Below are 21,037 nucleotides of genomic sequence, written 5' to 3' on the forward strand. Positions count from 1 at the left end.
TTTAACGTTAAACAAGTCTTTTAAACAGAAAATTATTATTGGGTAGACATTTCTACTCTTGACGTATTAACACAATAAATTGTAGAATTGATTTTATGTTTAAGGAAATACGTTTACACAAGATTATAAAACCGCGCAAACTAACACTTACTCATTTTTTAAACTTTATATAATTAAGTTTAAGATCAACTTGTTTTCTTAGACTTATCTAGTATATCTGTTAATTGCTTCAATAAGATTTCAAATTAATGCTTAGACATCTTACTAATATTGATGACTGAATATTTTTGCTTTTACGCTCATAAATTAATTAATTTTAACATTTTTCTAGCCAGCCACTTCGAATTTTCACACACAAAAATAAAACAAAACCCTGCAAAACGTTTATTAGCTTTAAAAATAAATAGTTCTGTTTTATTAAATTCATGCTGAAACTGACTTTATCGATGACAGGTTTTAGCGTTCAATTAAAAGACTGGGTTGCAATTAAAAGTGATGATTTGTTGAGTGTGATTGATTTTGTTGGCGCGTTTTCCAGTCAGCACTAGTTAAAGGCCGAATGATTTTATTTATTTGAAGTAAATGTTACGCTTGTCAACAGCCTGCTTTGTACTTATGAAAATTTCCTTTAAATTTTCGCCTTTGTTTTGCTTTTTTGCCGAATGAAAAGATTAAGAATTGCTCCGATCGGATTAGATGTTTTACAAATAAAACAATACACACTGACTGATGAGCCCAATTGGCAGAAAGTGGGGTTGACGTAAAACGTTGAAGTTTTGCTAAGTAAACACTTTGTTAGTCTAGTCAAAGTTTTGCGATGCAACAAAATGTGATACCCTTACAACAAGTGTTTAAAGTGTAATATATTGCATAATATAACGATGTTAACCTGTTTGAAAAAAAAAAGCACAAATAAAAATATTGAAAAACAAAAATTTTAAAAACTATGTTAATAGTAGAGTTTAACTTTTTAATTATTTATCTGATGTTAACTTAGAAATAGTTTTAAAAGTAGTCGTTATTTTTTAAGTGTTATAAGAAATAATATTTTAAGACTAGTGTTATACTTAAGTTATTTTTTTTTCAAAAGTTAAAAAAAAATTTAATATATTTTACGAAAATAGTTATCTGTTATTGAGCACAGAAAATATGGTGTGATATATAACATTTTAAATTCATTTTTTGTTGAACTTTTACAACAAACTATTTGTATATACTTTTTTCCATTATCTTTTTTATCATACAAAAGCGTGTTATTTACAAAGTGGAAACTTTTATCTTTACTAAAATCGGTGACTAAACTATTTTGTACGTTTATGAATAAGTATAAATAAAAACTTATTTTGAATTCACGCATATGTTTTTTATTATAAATAAATTTGATAGTATCAAACCAACGTTTACAAGCTTACGATTTTTGTTTTTTTAATTCTTAAACGCTATAAAATGTGAATATTTCCCTAATCATTTTGTGTTAGTTAACATTTGATTGTGTAGTTCTAGCTTTTTTTTTGGAAAATCAGAATACACATATTCTAAATAGCTCACTGCTTTAGATACGATTTCACTCGAAGCATTTTTTTCGTTATAAATAGCACAATCCGCATATTTACTCGAAGACAGAAACCACATTTTTTTCCTCAACTCTCTTCTCTCGCTTCGCATCGCATTCAATGGAGTGTGAATTGGCTGATAACTTTCATTGTTGTCGTGCGTGGCTCGAGGATGGGTTACTCATACATATACGTGTGTGTGTACTGTAAACTTGATTGCGTTGTCTGGTTGTTTTGTTACTGCAGTTTTTTTTTTGGTGCTCATTAGTTCAGTTGGGTGAGGAAAAGTATCAGTTTACACCTTACCTTTTTATTTGAGTTTTCGCAAAATATTAAACAGCATTTATTGCATTACAAGAAATTAGTTATAAAAAACAATTTATTGTTTATTAAGTTATTTAGTTATTTTATATATATTTTTTTTTTTGGACGCAGATTCGTTTTATTTATGGCAGTGTTATTTTTTGCTTCACCTCTGGGGTATTAAGCCATGGTTTAGCGTGTTTCATTTTTTTTGAACTGACAAACACACGAATGTACATAAAAGAGGAAAGCTCATCATAATTATCAGCATCACCAGTGAGAGTGCATTGTTGTTTTGGGTGGGCTTCCCGAATGAAAGAAAAACTGAAAGTGCAAAGGGGGGTTTGAGCTGTGGGCAAATGACAATTACGCTGTGACAGCTGAGATTTCTCACTTGTGACAGAAAAGGAGATTGTTTTCATCGTTTCAATCAATACGTGGTGGGGTGCTGTGATGTGGGCGGCGTGTTAAAGCGAATTGCAGAAGCAGTGAGACTCTCGAGTAGGTGGTGACAATCACATCGTTCAAATTAAGCTTCTTTAGCTGCGTTAAGTGCTGCTTGCGGCGCGGCGCTGAAGTGCGCGCTCCCTTGATTTAGAATTATAATTTTTACTCTTAGTTTCATTTTATTAAAAAAATATGTATGTTCTAATATAGCCACCGGTTTGTGTATAAAATATTATAATTTTTACTATTTCACTTTTTTTTCTTTTTAAGCTAGTTTTGTTAAGTATTTAAAAATGTACTACAGTCTTGCGAATAATGCATGCGTTTGAAAAACAGTTTAGATTTAGGTATCATATTTAAAAAGAAAAATTTTTACGGCATCAATTTTTTTTTTCAATTTAAAATAATTTAAACACTGTAGTCTATTTACAAACCTACTACAGTACTTAGTGTCTTACGAAGATTGCTTTTATTTAATAAATAGTTTAAGTCTGGGTAGTAGTAGCTAAAAAACGCAGGCAGCTAAATACTTAATTGTGTTTTGTTTACCAATAAGTAACTGCTCAAAGCAGTTGTAAGCGAATACAAGACAGAAAATTGATCCGAAGCATCAATTAACATCAAAACCCTTCATACTGCAGGCTGCTTTCATGCATCAGCTTCTATGAGCTAACAATGGCCCGATATTGTATTCTAATTCGCTTCTGCAAACGCTCTGAACACAGCTTAAAAGTATGGTTTAAAAGAACATTTTAAAGTACAATACTTGTGAAGAATTTTGTGTTCAGAAATGACCTAATAGAGCTGTTCGGATTTTTCACAAACATTTTTATTGAGTGCGCGAAAAACCGCCAGGAAAAAAGCGAGCAAATTACGATTTATAACCCGATTACGCATTGCAGTTTAAAGTGGATTTGTCTGCGATTTGGTGCGCGGCTCAGATTTGTTACTTATTCGCAGCTGTGGTTTATAATTGAGAAATATCTCGCACGGGTTTAAGACGCGCTATTTTAGGAAGTTTTGTATAAATACAGATTAGGCACAAAGAACAAATTTGCTTAAATTGAGTTTTTCAATTACTTTTTTTAACATTTTGTAAAATTTTACTTAGAAACTATTTTATAAGTATGTAAGAAATACTTTAGCTATTTTCGTATATATTTATTGACGTTTTTTTTATTTTATTTTTTGCAAAATGCACACCTAACAATTTATTTTTAAATTTTAGCTATACAAAATTAAAGGTAATCCCAACTTGAAAATCGAAAGCAGCAAAGAAACCAAGAACTTCACCAGAATGATGAGGCATCATCAGCTATACGATCAGTGTCAAAACAACTGGATGTACGCACAGGTTGATTTTTTGATATGTTAAAACTTTAATCTCTCAACAAGTTCCGCACGCATCATTACCAATGCAGGTTTGAGGGCAGTTTTCAAAAAGCTCGGTGTAAAAACAATAAAAGCTCGGTGTTTATCGCAAAACATGCGCGACACGACATGCGTAGTTTGTAATTCGCTTTGGAGCTTTCACTTTCAACTAAACAAAGCAGCGAGTGTCGCTTCGAATTATCTTTCAGATACTTTTTTTTGACCGTCTTGCAAGCCACACCACCGGTCTTAATTAGTTTATATCAAGCGAGTGTGTTGGTACAAGGCAACATATATTAGATTACTTTTGATGGCGAGAACTTAATAACAAAGCATGTGTAAGCGGCACAGGCACGTTTAATATTAGAAAGCAATTGAAAGCGTGTTTGTTTTGATGCTCGGTGCGTCGCTTTCACACACTTTTGCGAATAAGACTCCCCCTTGAAAGAATGAAGGTTTTTCTCAGTGAGGTTTTGTTGGCGCTGCATCAATCAAGTGGCCAGCGTGCCATGTTCTCCTACATGATTGTGCATCATAATCACACTACACACATGAGAAGCATGTTTCGCAACACGGCCAGTTTTGAGTAATGCACCAGCAGCGAGTCGGTGTGGAGAAAAGCTTTGAATTCAAAAAAGGAAATGGTTGGCGTTGCTGTTCAAACAAAGTCGCACGCAGAATTGTTTTATTTTCCTGAAAAGTCCAAATTGAGCTTAATTGGCAAAAAAGATTTTTAAGCACTCTCGGAGCAAAGCGCAAAAACCAATTTTAAAGTCTACTGACACTTCTTTAATAAATACTTTTTAATTGATTTGTTTTATTAAAAGGCAGTTGAAGAAACAGGAAACGTGAAAGCGAACTGTCACAGTTTGTAGCTTGCCACCCCTTATTTTTCACTTCTTTCAACTTGATTGATTAGGCCAGCGACGCATTTTTCACACAAGTGCTTTTAGCTTGTTTTTGGTTTTTTTTAAAGCAGAAATCACAAATGAATGTGTAAATATTTGTGTTTAGTAGTCTGCGAGTAGCACAAGATAAATGATAAAAATACTTTTCAGAACACAGTGCTATGCTTATAATAAGAAAATATTGTGACAATTTTATCACAAGTATTTTTAGTTTGTAATAAATTCTAGTACAAATTGATTTAAGAGCAACTGAAATATAGATATTAGTGTCAAAAGTTTATTTTTACAATTTTTTTTGAACTTGTAAACAAAATAGATTGTTTTATTTTAACTAAAATGTTAAATTTAGCTGTATTTAATGACTTTGCTTGAGAAAAGTTTACAATTTCTTCTAAAATTTAAACTAATTTGTTTACTAAACTTTGTCACAACGTCAATACATTAAACTTAAAATTCACCTCGCAATAATGCTTCGTATTAATTGAACGCTGCGAGTCAAGTATAAATTCAAGAATTGCTGCCAAAATAATCTTGGAGAAGTGATAATACACATCCGAATGACGATTATATTTAGCAGTTTGGCGCTGCCTTCCCAAGCGTCAACATAAAATAAAACCCAATACACCGAGAGTTAATTGAAATGAAAATATTAAAAAAAAATAAAATTTCACAGCAGCAACGTTCCGACAACAACTGCCTGAGCAAGAGCAAGGCGGAAAGGTACAGGTGGTGCGTGCCGACCACGACGACCACCAGTGATCAGAACGCCAACCAGAACGGTTCGACCAGCAAGGCGAACGGGTCGAGTCACGTGACTAGCCTTAAAAGGTCCGCGAACCTTGCCGGATGCGACGTGACTCCATTGCCGGTTTGTTTGTGTTTTTTTTTATTGGTAAAAAATATGAACGCACTTGGTTGACTTAAAGTGATAAAGTTTTCCAATCGTTACCGCTTAATGTTAACTTTATGTATATATTTATTATTTTTAAGCTGTTTTTTTTATCACTCAGCTTCTGATGTTTACTTGTAAAATTGAGTATAAAAAACCCAAAACTGCTAATTTACAATAATAAAATTATTTTTTATATATAAGGAACCTCACAAATTATCTACATATATATTTATCTTTATTGAAAACTTACATATTTTTTCTATAGTTCTTTAGTTGAGGCATACTATTTATAACTTATATTTAAAAAATTTACCTAAAAATACATCGTTTTTCTCATTGGAATAATTTCTACTTGAATAAGCTATCAATACTATGTTTAATTGTTTATTCAAGGAAACCTAACAACACTAAAAATAAAGGAACTAGTTTCAATAATATTTTATTTTAAGAAATTGAAAGAAAACGCCTAATAAAAACATGAATCTAAAAAAAAAAGCTTCAAACTTAAATCTACTACTTTCAACGTTTCCACTTTAGACTTTCCGGCGCATTCGCTCGCATTTATTTGCACATAAATAAGGTTAAAAGTTCGCCCGCTCAGCTGAAAAGCGACGGGCTGAGCAGCGGCAATTACCACACACGACGCTCATGAGTCCTCTGAGCTTGTTGACACCATCCGTCACTGTTGCACTGGATTTCGCATTCAAAAATGTTTTTCTATTTCAATGTTTGAATGGGCCGAGTTTCTTTTGCGCTGAGTGATGGGAGGATTTCAATGTTTTCGAGATCAAGTAAGACTGATGAGCATTGTAGTCAGACATGCATATTTTCTTTGTCTTTCGCTTTTCATTACGTATCTCGATTGCCTTTCGGTCGGTTGCAGTTTGACTTTATGGGTGGTTTGAAGCTGACTGTTTAATACACGTCAGTCAGCGCAGTTTGAAAAGCGAACAAAACCATTGAACAATACCCTACTAGCACAAAAAAAATGTATTTTATATACAAAACATAACTAGTATTTTTTCACAGAAAAATTCTAATCTTTATTTATTTTCACAGGAGAAGCTGTTCAGCTCGGTGTTTTCGGGGGCTTCCCAGTTCACGTGCCGGGACTGCTGCTCCTCCTTCGACACCCTGGTCGAGTTGACCGTCCACATGAACAAAATGAACCACTTCCGGGACTTCAACCAGAGAGGCTCGTCGAAGGGCAGCGAGAAAAGCAAGCCGGAAAAAAGTGAAAGTAGTTCAGGTGCGTTTTTTTGTAAAACTGTAATAAGTTAGAGTTTTAGTTTGAAAATGTATTTATCATTGTAGTAAGGTTTTTATTATTTTTTAAGATACCATTTTAAACTTTTTATAAATAACTAGAAAATATTCATTATTAGGAAATGAGTATTTTTTGTTTACTTATAACAAATTACAAAAGGTATCTAAAAGTTATTTTGTGAGTTTTTTGAGCTGAAAAACAATAAATTACTTTCAGCAAGCTATCGAGTTATCTTTTAATTCTGTGCATTTTACGGCCCACACACAAACACAAGTAGTTGAGATTTGTTGAGCGATGTACAAAGAAAGATTGATATAAGCCTTTCGACGTTTCACTTAGTCAATGACACGTTCTTGTTTCTTGCTGAATTTTGCTTTTGGGTGGCAATCTCGCCCAGCGATAAAAACGTTTTGAAATTTAAAGCAGCGCGTTTAAGTCGCCAAGATTTCAGTTTCAGCGTTGGTTCGTGTAAGGATTTATAGCAAAGATTACATTTTAAAGCTACCATTAGTAATAAATAGTATCTGAAAATGAAAATATCAAAAAATAACTTTGATTTAAGCTGAAAATGCAAAAAAAAACGCCAAGCAGCTGAAGCCAAATAAGTGCTAGGCTTAACAGGCAAATTAACCGAGTGAACACTGCAGCGAACAACAGTTTCTTTATTTTTAGCCGCTCGCTTCACCATATTTGCTTTTCATATTAATGTCGCACGCTGATGCCATCAACTTCTAAACAAGCTTTTAATAACGAGCCTTCTTTTGACGCATGGACAAGGAATTGCTTGTCAATGGGATAAAAAGCAACTTCATGTCTAATTTAATAACTTTTTCTAAGAACAAACGTGCGCTGCATTGTCCCCGTGTAGATTATGTGTCCTGTGTGTGTGGAAATTGACAGCTCGTTATTATCTACTTAACTCCTCGATAAAAAATAAATTGATGTGCGTAACTCTTCAAAACCCGTGTGTAGCAACTTTCTTGAACATTTTAAGCTGAAGTTTAATTTTAAAACACTGTTTAAAATGAGCCGCTTAGTGTGGAATGCATTTCGTAAATTTAGAATTTTTCAAACTTCGTAAAACTTGTTATGTAATTGTTTTATATCACAAAAGTGTTTTTACTTAAAATTAAAAGATGACTTTTTGTTATAAATATCATAAATTTTAGTTTTTAAACACATTAATACCTGGTTAATAAAAAACTTTAAATTACTTTTCTGTGTTGTTATGTGTCTTATTTCATTAGGCTAACTAAAGGTTGCATGAAAAATATTCGTACATCGAAAAACGCTTAACTAAGTTTATGCTTTTAATCCTTAACGCTTGTTTTAATGCTTTTTTAATTGTGATCTGGTCACAGGCAACTACGACAAAGCATCGAGTTTCAACGGGATCTCAACCAACAAGAAGCGAAAGTTGAGCGGCGGCGAGGAAGCGGGCGGCAAATCGGAAAACGTTCTCACTTGCATGCAGTGCAAGCACAGCTTCGACTCGCTGCAGGTATTTGCAAACGGAATCAACTTCGAGTTTTTTTAAGAACAGTGTTAAAGTCACAATTAGTAAAAAAAATAATGTTTTACTTTCAAAATATTAATTTAAAAAATGTTTATTCAAACAGTATTAATAATCACTCAAAATATCAGGACTTGTCGGTGCACATGATGAAGACGAAACATTACGAGAACGTGCCCTCATTGCGAGCCTGGCCCCAACACTCAACTGCGCCATCAAGCGGCCAGCAAGCATCCAACGCCAAGTCAAAGGCGAACGGATCAGCGAGGTCGAGTTCGAGTGAAGCCGCCTCAGGATTGAACAGCGTCGCCTTCCAGCAACCCGGTCTGGTGAACGGTAGTATTTTCAGCCCCAGCCAAATGTCCAATCAGCACGCCATAGCGTCCATGCTATCGACAGGTCAGATTTTTTTCTCGTATTTTTGGGCTTTTTTCGGCAGGAACTGTTTTTGTCCGGTCAGTTTGTTTCTGCTATCGCGGAAATTTTTATTTTGGGACGTTCGATTGCGTTTGACTTGAGCAACATTAGCTTTCTCTTAAAATAAATACACAAATAAACTCGAGCAAGCGAGCTTTTCGCAGCTGCGCTTTTCGTTAAATGTCAGCCAGTTTGTGTTTTGCAAAAGCAATTAATCTTATTACGCGTTTTACTGAGCGTAACATCAATCTTCCGGCTTTGAAATTAGCGTTTTTTAATAAATTAGTTCCAAAATTTAATTTACTGGGAGAAGCTTTTAACTTTAAGCTGTTAAAGTTATAATTTTTTAAACCCGAACTTTAAAACTATTTTATACACACAACTACAAATAAATGTTTTTAATGGTTGTTTTTCATTTTGTTTATGAAAATCCAGCACTTTTTAATTACCACGATTCAGTCATGCTTTTAAACTTACCACATTCTTCACACACACGGTACTAGTTGTCATATTTTTCTGCAGGTCTTCCGAACGTGACAGCTTACTACAACATGCTCTTCAACCCCTCCCTCATGAACATGATGCGCAACTCCTTCCTGTCCAGCACCTTCGCCTCCAACAACTCCGCCTCCCTCTTCAACCAATTTCCCGCCACCGGCATGACCCAGGAAAAGTTCATTGCGCAGTACGCGGCCGCCTTGCAGCTTCGGCAGATGATGTCCGCCTCGATGGCGACGCCCAGCGACAAGACCGGCGAGTTCCAGCAGAAGCTCGCGTCCGCCATGGCGTTGGAAGCGCTGGGAGGCGCCAACCAATCGGGGTTTGACTCCCTGAACGCGTTGAACTACCAGAAGCTGCTGATGAGCTCAACCCAGCTGTACAACCAACGGTCCGGCAACCAGCAGTTTTTTAACAAAAGCAAAGACGCGTCGAAGGCGGCCTCGTCGTCCGCTTCCGAGTTGGTGTCGTCCCCCATGGAAGCGTCAACTCCGTCGACTTCGTCCGAGATGGACTTCATCAACAAGCTGGAGGGAACGGTGCACACCGCGCTGAGAAAAGTGCAAAAGAAGCAGGCGAAGGCCAGGAGTCGCTCTTCCACGCCCAAGATCGCCTCGAAAAGCTCAAAGCTGGTCAGGTCCCCCGCGGAGAAGCAGAACGCTTCGAAAGACGGAAAAGATTCTTGTGCGTCGCCGCTAGACCTGACCTTGAAGTCTTCCAGCTTGTCGAGCTCCGGCTCTCCCGAATTAAAAACCGTCGAAACCGACTCGAGCACGAGTAAGTCCGGCAGTTTAAAAACAACTTCGAAAAGGAAATTTCTCGCCTACACCGGAAATCAGCCCTCGAAAGACCCGCTGCAAGGTCTGAAAGACATGCTAGGAAGCTCGAAGACGTTCAAGAGCCCGTCGAAGAAAGCCGCGCAGAGTGCTAAGTACGTCGTGCCGAGGAGTTTCGAGGACACGACCGCCACCAGCTCGAAGGCGAACCCTCTGCAAGAGATGCTGAGGATCGTGAACGACACCAAAAAGTTTGCCGCGAACGGGAGCCAGAGCTTGAGTTTTGGTAAGACGAGCGGCAACCTGCCGTTGAGCGCGTCGTCGTTTTCATCGAGCAAGTGCACCAACGTTTACGATGACTTGGTCGTGGCTTCCAAGGAAACCAAACCGTCGGACCCCATACTGGGTCTCAAGCAGCTCGTCCACTCAAAAAAACTGCAAAGCTCGATTCTGATGAGCTCCCCGGTGAAAAACAACGTCAAAAATCCGCGCAAAATCTCAAAGCAGGAGAGCGGCCAGCATGCAGTTGAGAAAGCTGAAAGCAAAACTTCGCGTTTGAACTCGCCGATCGGCTCAGGTGAGTGATGAGTACCACACGAAATGTTTACGTTAAAAAGTTTCAAATCTGTCGCAGCTTTCAAATCACTTCACGCTCTGAAGTGTGAAGACGTATATTTACTCTGGGGCTCTGTGTTGTGTAAACTTCGCTTCAGCCGTCAATCAAACTTCGCTCAGTTTGTCACATTCCGGTCAGTTTTTCTTATTGGCCGGTAATGCGAGATAACCGAGCGTGAAGTTTGCAAAGCACCAGCGCGAGAGCCGCAACTAAATTTCCGTTTGAACATTTTCGAACAGATTGTCTCTTTTTTTGAAAATTTACTTTTATTAAAGTTTGCAGAAATTTTTAAAAATATGTAAGGGACTATTTTTAGTTAAATGGTTTGTACGAATTATAAGTAAACATATCTATAGTTTAAGTTCTCAGTCTAAATGTTAAATTTTACCATTTATATAATCCACTTAATTACGTACCAACATTTAAAAAATACTTAAAGTTAATAAATTTCTTTATTTGAATTTTAGACGTTATTCCTGTACTATTTATAAGTATAAACTATAGTATTTTCAAATAGTTGACAAACTTAAATAAAACATTTCTAAGTTATTTGTCACTGAATTTTTAATTGATAACTTGTTGTAAATAATTTTATCAATATAATATGTTCATCAAAAACTACCGTATTTTTTCTTAAAACAAACTTGGATCACATAAAAAAAATTTATACTATTTATACTCATCTACAAGCTATTTGCTTTTTCTCGCACTGAAAAGCAACAACGTTTTGACGCAAAAATGCATTTTTTTATTTTCAGAAACCAGCGAGCACGAGGCCGAGAAGCCGCCGACGATCTTCAAAAACAAAAACTTGAGCCTGGACTCTTTGAACCCGCAAGCACTGATGCTGTTGCAAGCCTACTTCGCCCAAACTACCAAGACCGCCACCACCACCAGCAAGGACGTCCAAAGCCAGTCGCCGTCCAAAGTTGAGGTTAGACAAATATTTTTAAAATTAAACAATTTCTCCGATGTGAATTCGCAAGTTTTAAACCGAAGCTTGCATTGTTTCGCGCAACGCAATAAAAGCGAGCTGTCAATGAGAGGCTTGGAAAGAAACGAAAACGCGACTTTGATTTGAAAAGCTGTCACCGCGCTGCGAGCTTTTTGTTTTTACCTTAACAAGCTTAACTGAAAAGCGTTCTCTTTGTAGTAGTTTTTTTAAATTCCCATATAAAAATAAGGGAAAATTCAAACAACGATGATTTGTGTGAAGTTGACTGCTCCTGACGTGATAATTGTAATTTAACGTTTTTTTTTGTCGCAATTTTCATTTCCTTGTTTGCTTTTAGTTTTTTTTTTGAACAAAGTATAAACACAAAAAGGAATTACTATTTAATGCCAGACAAGCGGTTTATGAAACAAAGCAAAAGTTATTTTGTTTAGAACAAATTATTTTTTGTTTAAAGCTATATTCGAAGGCATTATTAGTTCTTGATAACAAAAGTTTAGATTATATTTGAACAAATAAACAATTTTAAAATCTTGAATTATACCTCAAAATATATTCTTTAATCTAAAAAGTTACATAACTATTGTTGGAAGCAAATATTGTTATAAAATAAAGTTTTAGGAAACAAAAAAGTAATTTTTATTTCTTTACGAAAACATGTAACACTGCTTAGTCAAACATTTTCACGCTTAATATGCATTATTTTGAGTTTTTTCTGCGTTTTTCAAAATAAACTTTTCTTGTTTGTTCGCACTTTTTCGTGTTTTCAACTACTCCAGACGTGTTTTTTCTGTCGTTTAGGTTATTTTGTTTATTCTTTAACAGCTGTTTCAAATGTAAAACACGGAATCAATATTATCAACAATTACACAACCAAGTGTGACTGTTACTTAAATATGTTCCTGATTTTTTTACACAAAACAACAAAAAAAATCTTCTTGTATAATAAATTCAACGTTGTTAGATACATGTAGCCAAATACATAAAAAATAGCTTTAAATATAAGCTTTATTCTTTTAGGAAGACGAGACAAACATTACTTTTTTTTTTTTGATCGACTTCACTCGCAAAAGCATGCAACTTAAAAACACGCAAATGTCGTTCAAACACCATTCCGAAAAAACATTTATTCATACAAATTTATTCAAACATCATTCTGACGTGAATTTAAACAGCAGCAGTTGAAGCAAGTGATATCGGTGCTGAGCGAAAACAACAAGCAGCAAGATAAAAGATCCGTCGCTGGTCCACAAATCAAAAGCGATGCTGCGGAAAAGAACGAAGAACAACCGCCCGTTTCGTCGTGTAAGTTTCGTTTGTATGCTCGCTTATGACGTCACAACGCGATTAGGTTGTGTTTATGTTTTTTGCAAGTGTCGCGTCAATTGGTTGTCAAAACTCTAATTTTGCAGCTTGCGAAGCGGAAAACTCGACAAACTCCTCTGCTGCTGCTGGTGAGGAGCAACCGTCGGAAAAAGATGACAAAAAGTTGAGTAATTCTTCGGCAAAGGCGGTGGAAAGTAAAACGAGTTCGAATAGGTAGCTTATTTTGTATATTTTTGTATGTGTTTTTTTTTGAACATCAAGTAATTAACAACACATAAAGAGATTAAAAAAACTACTCTATATGTATTTTATAGTTGGTTTTGTAGATAGAAAATGTATTAGAATTTGGATGGCTATTTTTGTTATTTACTTTAGGGCATAAAGTTTTTAGATTTCAAAAATAAGAAAGTAAGAAAAATTAGATGATCTAATTATAGAATGCAATAAAGCAGAAAAACTGTTTTAAGTTTTTTATTTGAAATTTTAGATTTTACAAGCTTGATAAGTTTCCACTTTTCAGGTGTTAAAACATTAAAAACTGTTTTTTTAGGCCTATAAAAAAGATAAGCATCAAGCATTAAAGAAAACTTTTTTAAAGACGAATTTTGTTATTTTTATATGGTTTTTTCAAGGCTATCAAGTAAAACGTTATAACACCTATAAAACCAATTGTTCGTTTTGATAAATATTGTCACTTTGTCAAGGAACAATGATTTTATTTTGGTAATTGATTATTATGAAAGCGCTACAATAATAAGCAGCAGGCGGTTGTGCCGTTTCGTTTTTACGATCGTGGCGTTTAGAGACATCGATCAAGTTGATAGATGGAAGTTTTCTGTTAGAACTTTCCACTAAATAACGTTTCATGCTTTTTGAAAACAAATTAAGAAAATACCAGCTGTTCGGCACTGGATAAACTATCACGTTTCTCTACAAACGTTCTTCTGGTTTTTGCCTACAAATCATGTTGTCACTGTGTCTATGCTTAATCAAAAACAGCTAATTTGTTATTAAATAATTGTCTGATGTATCATAATTTTGCTCGCTTAATTAATTTAGAAAGAATAAATAGTTATCAGTCTTTAAAAGGCAAGAATTACAAGCTAAGACTACAATTTTAAGTAGTTTTTTTAGATATACTCTTAAAGTGTATTAAAAGAAGAGTAAACAATTGACTGTATTTAAAACAAAAAAAAATAATAACCATATAATTTTTTAACAGGTCAGAAAATGAGAGTTCATTGTAAGGAACCAGGTAAAACAAAGTGAAAAATAATTTGATGCAACTTCAGTGTGTTTTGTAACTTGCAATTTTTATGTGTGTTTTATTTAAGAGTTTTATTTTTTGCAATGCGTCGTTTCACTTGCTTTCTACATTACATATTAAGTATATATATATATATAAAATTCAGCTTTTCGGCCTAATAAATTGCAATTTTTATTCTATGTTAAATTTGTGAACTTAAAGCTTATTAAATTTCAATGTAATGAAACACAAAGCTTTAATCAAAGCCTTGCGTTTTAATCTAATATATTTAGGTTTTCACAGTTTAAATTTTTTAACAATTAAAAAATAATGACAATAAACGTCATTAAAAGGTGTACGCTTTAATTTGATCTTTTTATTTAAGCACTGTTTAAATGTGATTTATCGTGCAAAAACACACTAAAACGAGAAGAAAAATTTTTCACTTTACACTACGAGATGTTTTCCATCACTTAAAATTTACACACACACACATATATATATAAAATGCGGACAGGCACACAGCTTTGATGTTGCCAATAAAGAAATGATTGATTCCCGCTATTTGTTATGCTGAGCTTAATTCAATTGACAAGACACGGCCAGGCACTCCGCTGGCGTCCGTTACTCCTCTACATACACACTCTCATCAAAAAACGTTTGCTGGTGTCGGTCGGCTTTTTCTAATAACAACGCTTGTAATGTTTCGCTTTAATTTCTTGTTAAACGTCGACAAACTGCAATCAGCTGCACCTGAAAAAACAAGCGAATGTGTTTCTCTCAACATTTGTATGTATAAATGTGTGTGCGAATTAGAACCTGTTTTGCTGCTCCTAACTTTTGTTGTGATTTTTTCGCAGAATGCATCTGGTTTGTAGCAGATCGCTACAAGTTTTCTTTTCAACAAATTCCAAAGATTATACTTCTTTGCGTTCAATTCGTAGAACTTGTATGATTTTCTATATGCTTAATCAGATATGTTTATTTTGTTTTGGTAATGTTGTTTTTATTGTATCTCCTATCAGTGTTTTTTTAATATTTTCAATCATTTGAATTGAAAATTATGACAAGTTGTGTTTTTTTTGCGTTTTATACTTTATTAAATTATATTCCAGAAAATAAAATTGTGCACTATTTAAAATTTTTGGTTTTATTTACTTACTAAACTTAAATAATGTGTTTTTAGTCAAAAATATTTTTTTAAGTTAAGGTTCTACTGAAAATTAAAAGGTTGTGCAAGCATTATTATCTAAATGAAAGTAGATTTTTTTCTTATGTTAACATATTTTGTATAAAATTTTTCTAAAAATTTCAAAGCACATAATTAATACTTAGCTATTAAGTCACTTCAGGTCAAAAACTTCTGAAAAATAAATTGCAACGTTTAAAAAATACCAAATAATATTACAAAAAAAAAAGTATTAAGTAAAACGACAAATGATTTTAGAAAGTATTACTTATTTATTTGATAAACTACTTCAAAATATTGTCACTTTGTAAAAATGACAGTTCGAAAATAAGAAGTGTTATTGCAATTTTTTAAATAGGGATTAGTTTTAAAATGTTTCATGAGTGAACAATATCTGTGAAAAAACTTCTATTCAAGTCATTTCCGTACGAAAAATAAATCTGTAAAACTTAATTATTTTACTTCGTGTAATAAATCTATATGAATATTTTGTTTTAGTTGTTACTTAATAAATAATTAAAGTTGCTCACTTTGTATCATTAAGTAATTAATTTCTGAATATGCAAATCATACTTGGTTTTATAAACACTTCTTAATAAGTTTTAAATATTGTAAAAATTATTTAAGTTACTGAAAACAGTTTTTCTGATCTAAAATGGTTTTGCAAACAATTTATTAGAAGTTAAAATTACTAACCGCCAAACTAAAAATTAAATTTTATTTAGTTAAACAGTTTTCTTTTTCATTGCAAAATAAAATACACCTTAAACTTCTTTTCAACATTAAAACACAAGCTTTCTTATAACTGTACACAATATATATTTTCTTAGTTGAAAGTTTTACGTTTTCTTTGTATTTTAATACATTTCAGAAATTCTATTAAAAACAAAAACTTATATCAAGATGTTTTTTACAAAAAAACTGTACTGACGCAAATAAATATACATTGTATTGTAGAGTAAGTAACAATTATAAAATTAAACCGAACAGTACTACCTACACATTATTTAGTAATAACTACCTTATAATTTAGAGTTATGTAACTTATACTGATATACTTTATCTAAACATAGTATGATTAAAGCTTTTACAACTTTTATAAGTACACAAAAAGAGTTTGAAAAATATTATTTTTTGTAACTGAGTTCTTAGAATTTGTTTAAAGTTCTTTAAAAGATGTAGTTCTAAAGCTTTTAAAAATCATATCTGTATGAATATTTAACATATTTACATACTAAGATATTATCTGAAAATATCTCAATCAAGTACAAAATTTGCTAGAGCAATAGCTTCACTTAAGAGAAATTATTTATAAATTTTATACGCAGAATCTATAGAAAACCTGAGCACTAAAACGTTTTAATAATACTGTCTGAATCATACTATTATTAGATAAAGTATATAAGTATAAATTGCATAACTTTAATTCATAAGGTAGTTGTTACTAAAAATGTGTAGGTAGTAAGTAGTGTTCGGTTTAATTTTATAGTTGTTATTTACTCTACAATACAATGTATACTTATTTGCGTCAGTACAGTTTTTTTATGTAAAAAAACATCTTAATATAAGTTTTTGTTTTTTAATAGAACAAAAGTTCAACTAAAAACTGCTACAAGTAGAATAGTTTGAAGCTATTAAACTACATGCAGTTTTGAAAAATAAAAATAAAAACTTGGTATTCTAAACAGTATTAACAAAATAGTCTTCGTTAGCATTTTTTTGATACTTGTGTTGACAACTGATAATCAATCATTAGTTACTGAATTTTAACAATCTTACTTAGTTGGACCAGTAAGATGCTTAGTTTATTTAAATGTATCTATGTATTTGTTTAGTTTTTAGTTTGTTCCTTAAAACTTTACAGTTTGTTAATTATTATTTTTTTGATGTTGAATAACAAGCACTATTAATATTTTTCATTTTAAGAGTTCGTTTAAGTTTTTGTGCTATAAAAAGTAATTAACTTAACATAGTTTTTCAAGTTATTTGAAAAAAAAAAACTTATTACTATTAAAAAAACTCTATTATACTTAACATTTAAGTAATGTAGGTTATAACAGTTTTATATTTCTTTTTATGGTCAGTTATCTAAAAAATAAATAAAAAATATTTTTTAAAGAAAACTTAATTAAATTGAGTTGCACTTTCAGAGTTTTTTTGAAATAAGTCCATAGTCTTCTTAAATATTTTTTCTAAACTTTTAATAATTTTAAAAACTGATTAACAAACATTATAGAATTATTTATTTCTGGATTTATATCGATTGTATTTTTGTAAAATAAAAAAGAAATAGCGCTTATTAATGATTATTTAAAAACTTACTAAACTTCCTTGAAAAAACGTAAAAACAAAATTCTTTAGTTGTCCGACTTATTATTGAAATACTAAACAATTTTAGACAAATCGATTTTTTATTTTTATTTATCAAATAACTATTTTTCTAACTTATTAACTGTACAAAAAAAACCTTTCGATAATATTGATATTTAAATGTGTTTTTTTATTCAAATTTTGACTAAAAAAACTACGCACGTTAGTTCTTAAAAAATAGTTTACTATAACTTTACTAAACTCTTTATTTAAAAAATGTTTTATTTAAAAACATTAAGTGCTGAGCTTGATCACTTGATAACTTACAAACATTTTTTATAACAAGAAGTATTTATTGTAAACCACATATCTAAATTTTTTGTGTTAAAATTTACAAAACCATTCATCTGTTCGTCTTCTCAAAAGATTTTTTATTTATCAGTTTTTAATTTATTGAACAACAACAAAGAAGCTCAAAATATTTGTTCCTACGACCTGGTGCACGAAGAACCTTTTGGTTATCGAGTCACACACGTCTTTTCCAGGACATTTACTTAAAAGCTTATTTTGAACAATATCTTTAAAACTTAATTTACTGAAAACTCAAATTTACTTTAAATATTTTAAATATAATTACTTTTTAAACAATACTCCTATAATGTTTTTTAATACTTGCTTTTAAAGTGAAAAATTAAAAGAAAAGTAAATTTTCTGAATACCGTTTAAAAATTTAATTGATAGTGTTTTACGTTATTCTTCTTCAGAGCATTTTATTTCAAACCTTTCAAAGAAACATAACTTTTTCTAAAGTAAAATTCAATAGTTTTATCGCAAGAACTTATGAAATTTAGAACAAAAATATCTAGTAAGAAACTAAAATTAGTTTTTAATAATTTTGCTTAATAATTCAGAATAAAAGTAGCATTCAAAACTGAAATACAACTTAAAAATTATAAGATATAGACATTATAAGATTTAAACTAATAGAAAAAATATTCCCAGAAATTAGCTTTCTAAAGAGTTGTGTATGTATTAATATTGTATACACATCTAATGTGAATTTAAATATATACTTTTTCAATATATATTTTTTTTTTCAGTTTAATAGAACTTTATTGTATTTGCATTGTATTTGTATTGTAGATTGCAAAAATAATCGATAATAAAAGTACTACAATAATGATAATAAAAAGTTTTAAACACTACTAATAAGTTTCTTAATTATTGTTCATTATTTTTATAACTTTACTTAAGATTAATTAATTACTATAGTTCTGTTTTAAAAATAATTATTGTTCAGAGATAACTTTGAAAATAGTTTTATTGTATGTCTGAAAAGTTATATAAATTTAGTTGTAATAAATACTAAATCAAATTAATAGTCATTTCATAAAGTCTACAAATTAATAACATCGGAAAATGATATTAAAAGTAGGTGATAGCAATACTAATTTTTATAGTTAATTTACGTTGGTTACTGTAAATGAACAACTAAATGCAACAACTACGTTAAACTTCTTTTTTTTTAATTCTAAATAGGTTTAAATATTTTTCTAAATATACTATATTTGTTTTTTTGTTTTTTATTAATTTTTTATTGATTCGTTGTTCATAAAGTTTAGCTTTTATTATAAAAGTATCAAAAATCTTTGTAAAGTTAATAATTAAAGATTTTTAACAATCTTGAAATGTTTTACTTACAAACCTAACCTGTAAAATGTTGTTATGTTTTCAATATAATTTACAGTAAAAATTTTTCGAATAAAATAAGTTTGCTTCATTTAGTTAAAAAACTACAATTATTTTTTTTTTTCATTAAAAGGTTTCTTCTAAAATCAGTTTTGTACGAAAAATGAATAAATACTTATTTTAATCTTATAAAAACTTATAAAATGTCATAAAATCGATTAGAGTTTAGCTTAAGACAAATAGTACTTGTTTCTATACAAGTATGAAAAGAAAACAAGTAAAACTCTAAGGCTCATAAAATTTTAAAATTAGTCTTTTTAAATGCATTTCTATATAAGTAAACTAAACAAAAACATTAAATTCCTTATAAAATTTTAATATTTTTACTTTGAGTAAGGTTTCATGAAACTAGACATTATACAACAAACCGTATTCTATTCTTTAAACAAACTACCGCAATATATATTCTTACCTAAAACGTTTATTTTTTTAAAAGTCGCCTTAAAATATTAAACAACTGATTAATAAAAATAATTGTAAATAACTCTATGACTAATCAAAAATTTTTGATAATAAAAAAAAAACTATGAAACTCTAACTTTGTTGATAAACTTTTAAACCGAAAGCTTTATTACAAATTCAAAAACCTAATCCAAGTTTTTTAAAAACTTGGAAACATTTTTACTCAAAGGAAAGTATATTAAAACTTTATAGACATTATGAAGATGAGCTCTTAATAGATACTAAATATTTGTTTAGTAACATTATCTATTATAGTAGTTTTTAACAGCCGTATACTTATAACTTATAATACAAACTTTTATAGATTAAAAACGAAAAAAAAATTAGAATAAAAACTTTAACTGAGAATTTTTACTTATGTTTAGAAATGATTTTTATAATTTTTGTGCAGCTGGTAAAACAAGCTATTGTTAATACAAAAATAGTTAATTATTTAGTTCTACTCCTAATTGGTTTTTTATTGCGAGGCTTTTAAGTTTTTTTAAAGTATTGTTTGTATGAATAGTCAAAATTTAAAAAATATTTCAAAGTTTACAATATAAAAGTTAGCTTTTTTTGTTTATTTAAAAGTTTCTAAAAAGCAAGATTAATTTCAATGTTAACCAAATAACTGAAAATGTATGAACTGATTTGAAAGTTTATATGTTTCTGTATTAACAATTAACTTTAGGTGATAAGTTCTAAAGATTTCAATTCTATTTTAACTCTAATAAATAAGATTTATTATATTATATGTATAGTTTCCAGAGTTATTCAGCTATTTTTGCCCTCTTATCACTTTTATAAGAGAATCGACGTAAATAATTTACATATTTTGATTTTTCTTTGACTGAATTGTTTGCATAAAAAAGTCTTGAAAGAATAAAAAAAAGTATAAGATCTATTCTATTTCAACAAAAATCACAGTTTGATAATCCGTTCAGCGAAAAAACTCAGTGACTGTCTGAATTTTTCAATGTGAATTTTTTTATAACTTGTAAACTACATAATATTATGAAAAAGTATATATAAAAAAAAATAGTTTTTAAAAACTTTTAACTTAATCAGGTTACAAAACGTGCGAGAAAAGAAAACATTTGGAAGGCTTTTTAATAATATTTATCATTTTTACAACTAATATTTACAAACAAGCTAAACATAAGTGGTAAAGATGTTTACTTAAGCCGTTAATTAATTATTATAAAATAGTTACAATGAAATAAAAAATAGCTGAGTTAAACTTCACTAAAACTGTAAATTTTA

At 30.9% G+C, this 21,037-nt stretch overlaps 1 protein-coding gene across 1 annotated transcript; it reads left to right on the plus strand.

Annotated features, from left to right (window-relative positions):
* Positions 1 to 662: 662 nt before the first annotated feature.
* Positions 663 to 15,163, plus strand: LOC145841520 (uncharacterized). The gene is made up of 12 exons (XM_082948878.1): positions 663 to 760; positions 2,260 to 2,344; positions 3,532 to 3,657; positions 5,256 to 5,450; positions 6,534 to 6,723; positions 8,103 to 8,242; positions 8,386 to 8,653; positions 9,194 to 10,522; positions 11,320 to 11,495; positions 12,689 to 12,818; positions 12,926 to 13,052; positions 14,062 to 15,163. Exons 1-12 carry the CDS (start codon positions 663 to 665, stop codon positions 14,084 to 14,086), a joined length of 2,889 nt encoding a protein of 962 aa, XP_082805004.1. The 3' UTR covers positions 14,087 to 15,163.
* Positions 15,164 to 21,037: the final 5,874 nt, after the last annotated feature.

The sequence above is a fragment of the Thalia democratica genome, chromosome 7 (genome assembly GCF_965202585.1).
Source record: "Thalia democratica chromosome 7, ktThaDemo2.hap1.1, whole genome shotgun sequence".
NCBI classification, from domain to species: Eukaryota; Metazoa; Chordata; class Thaliacea; order Salpida; family Salpidae; genus Thalia; species Thalia democratica.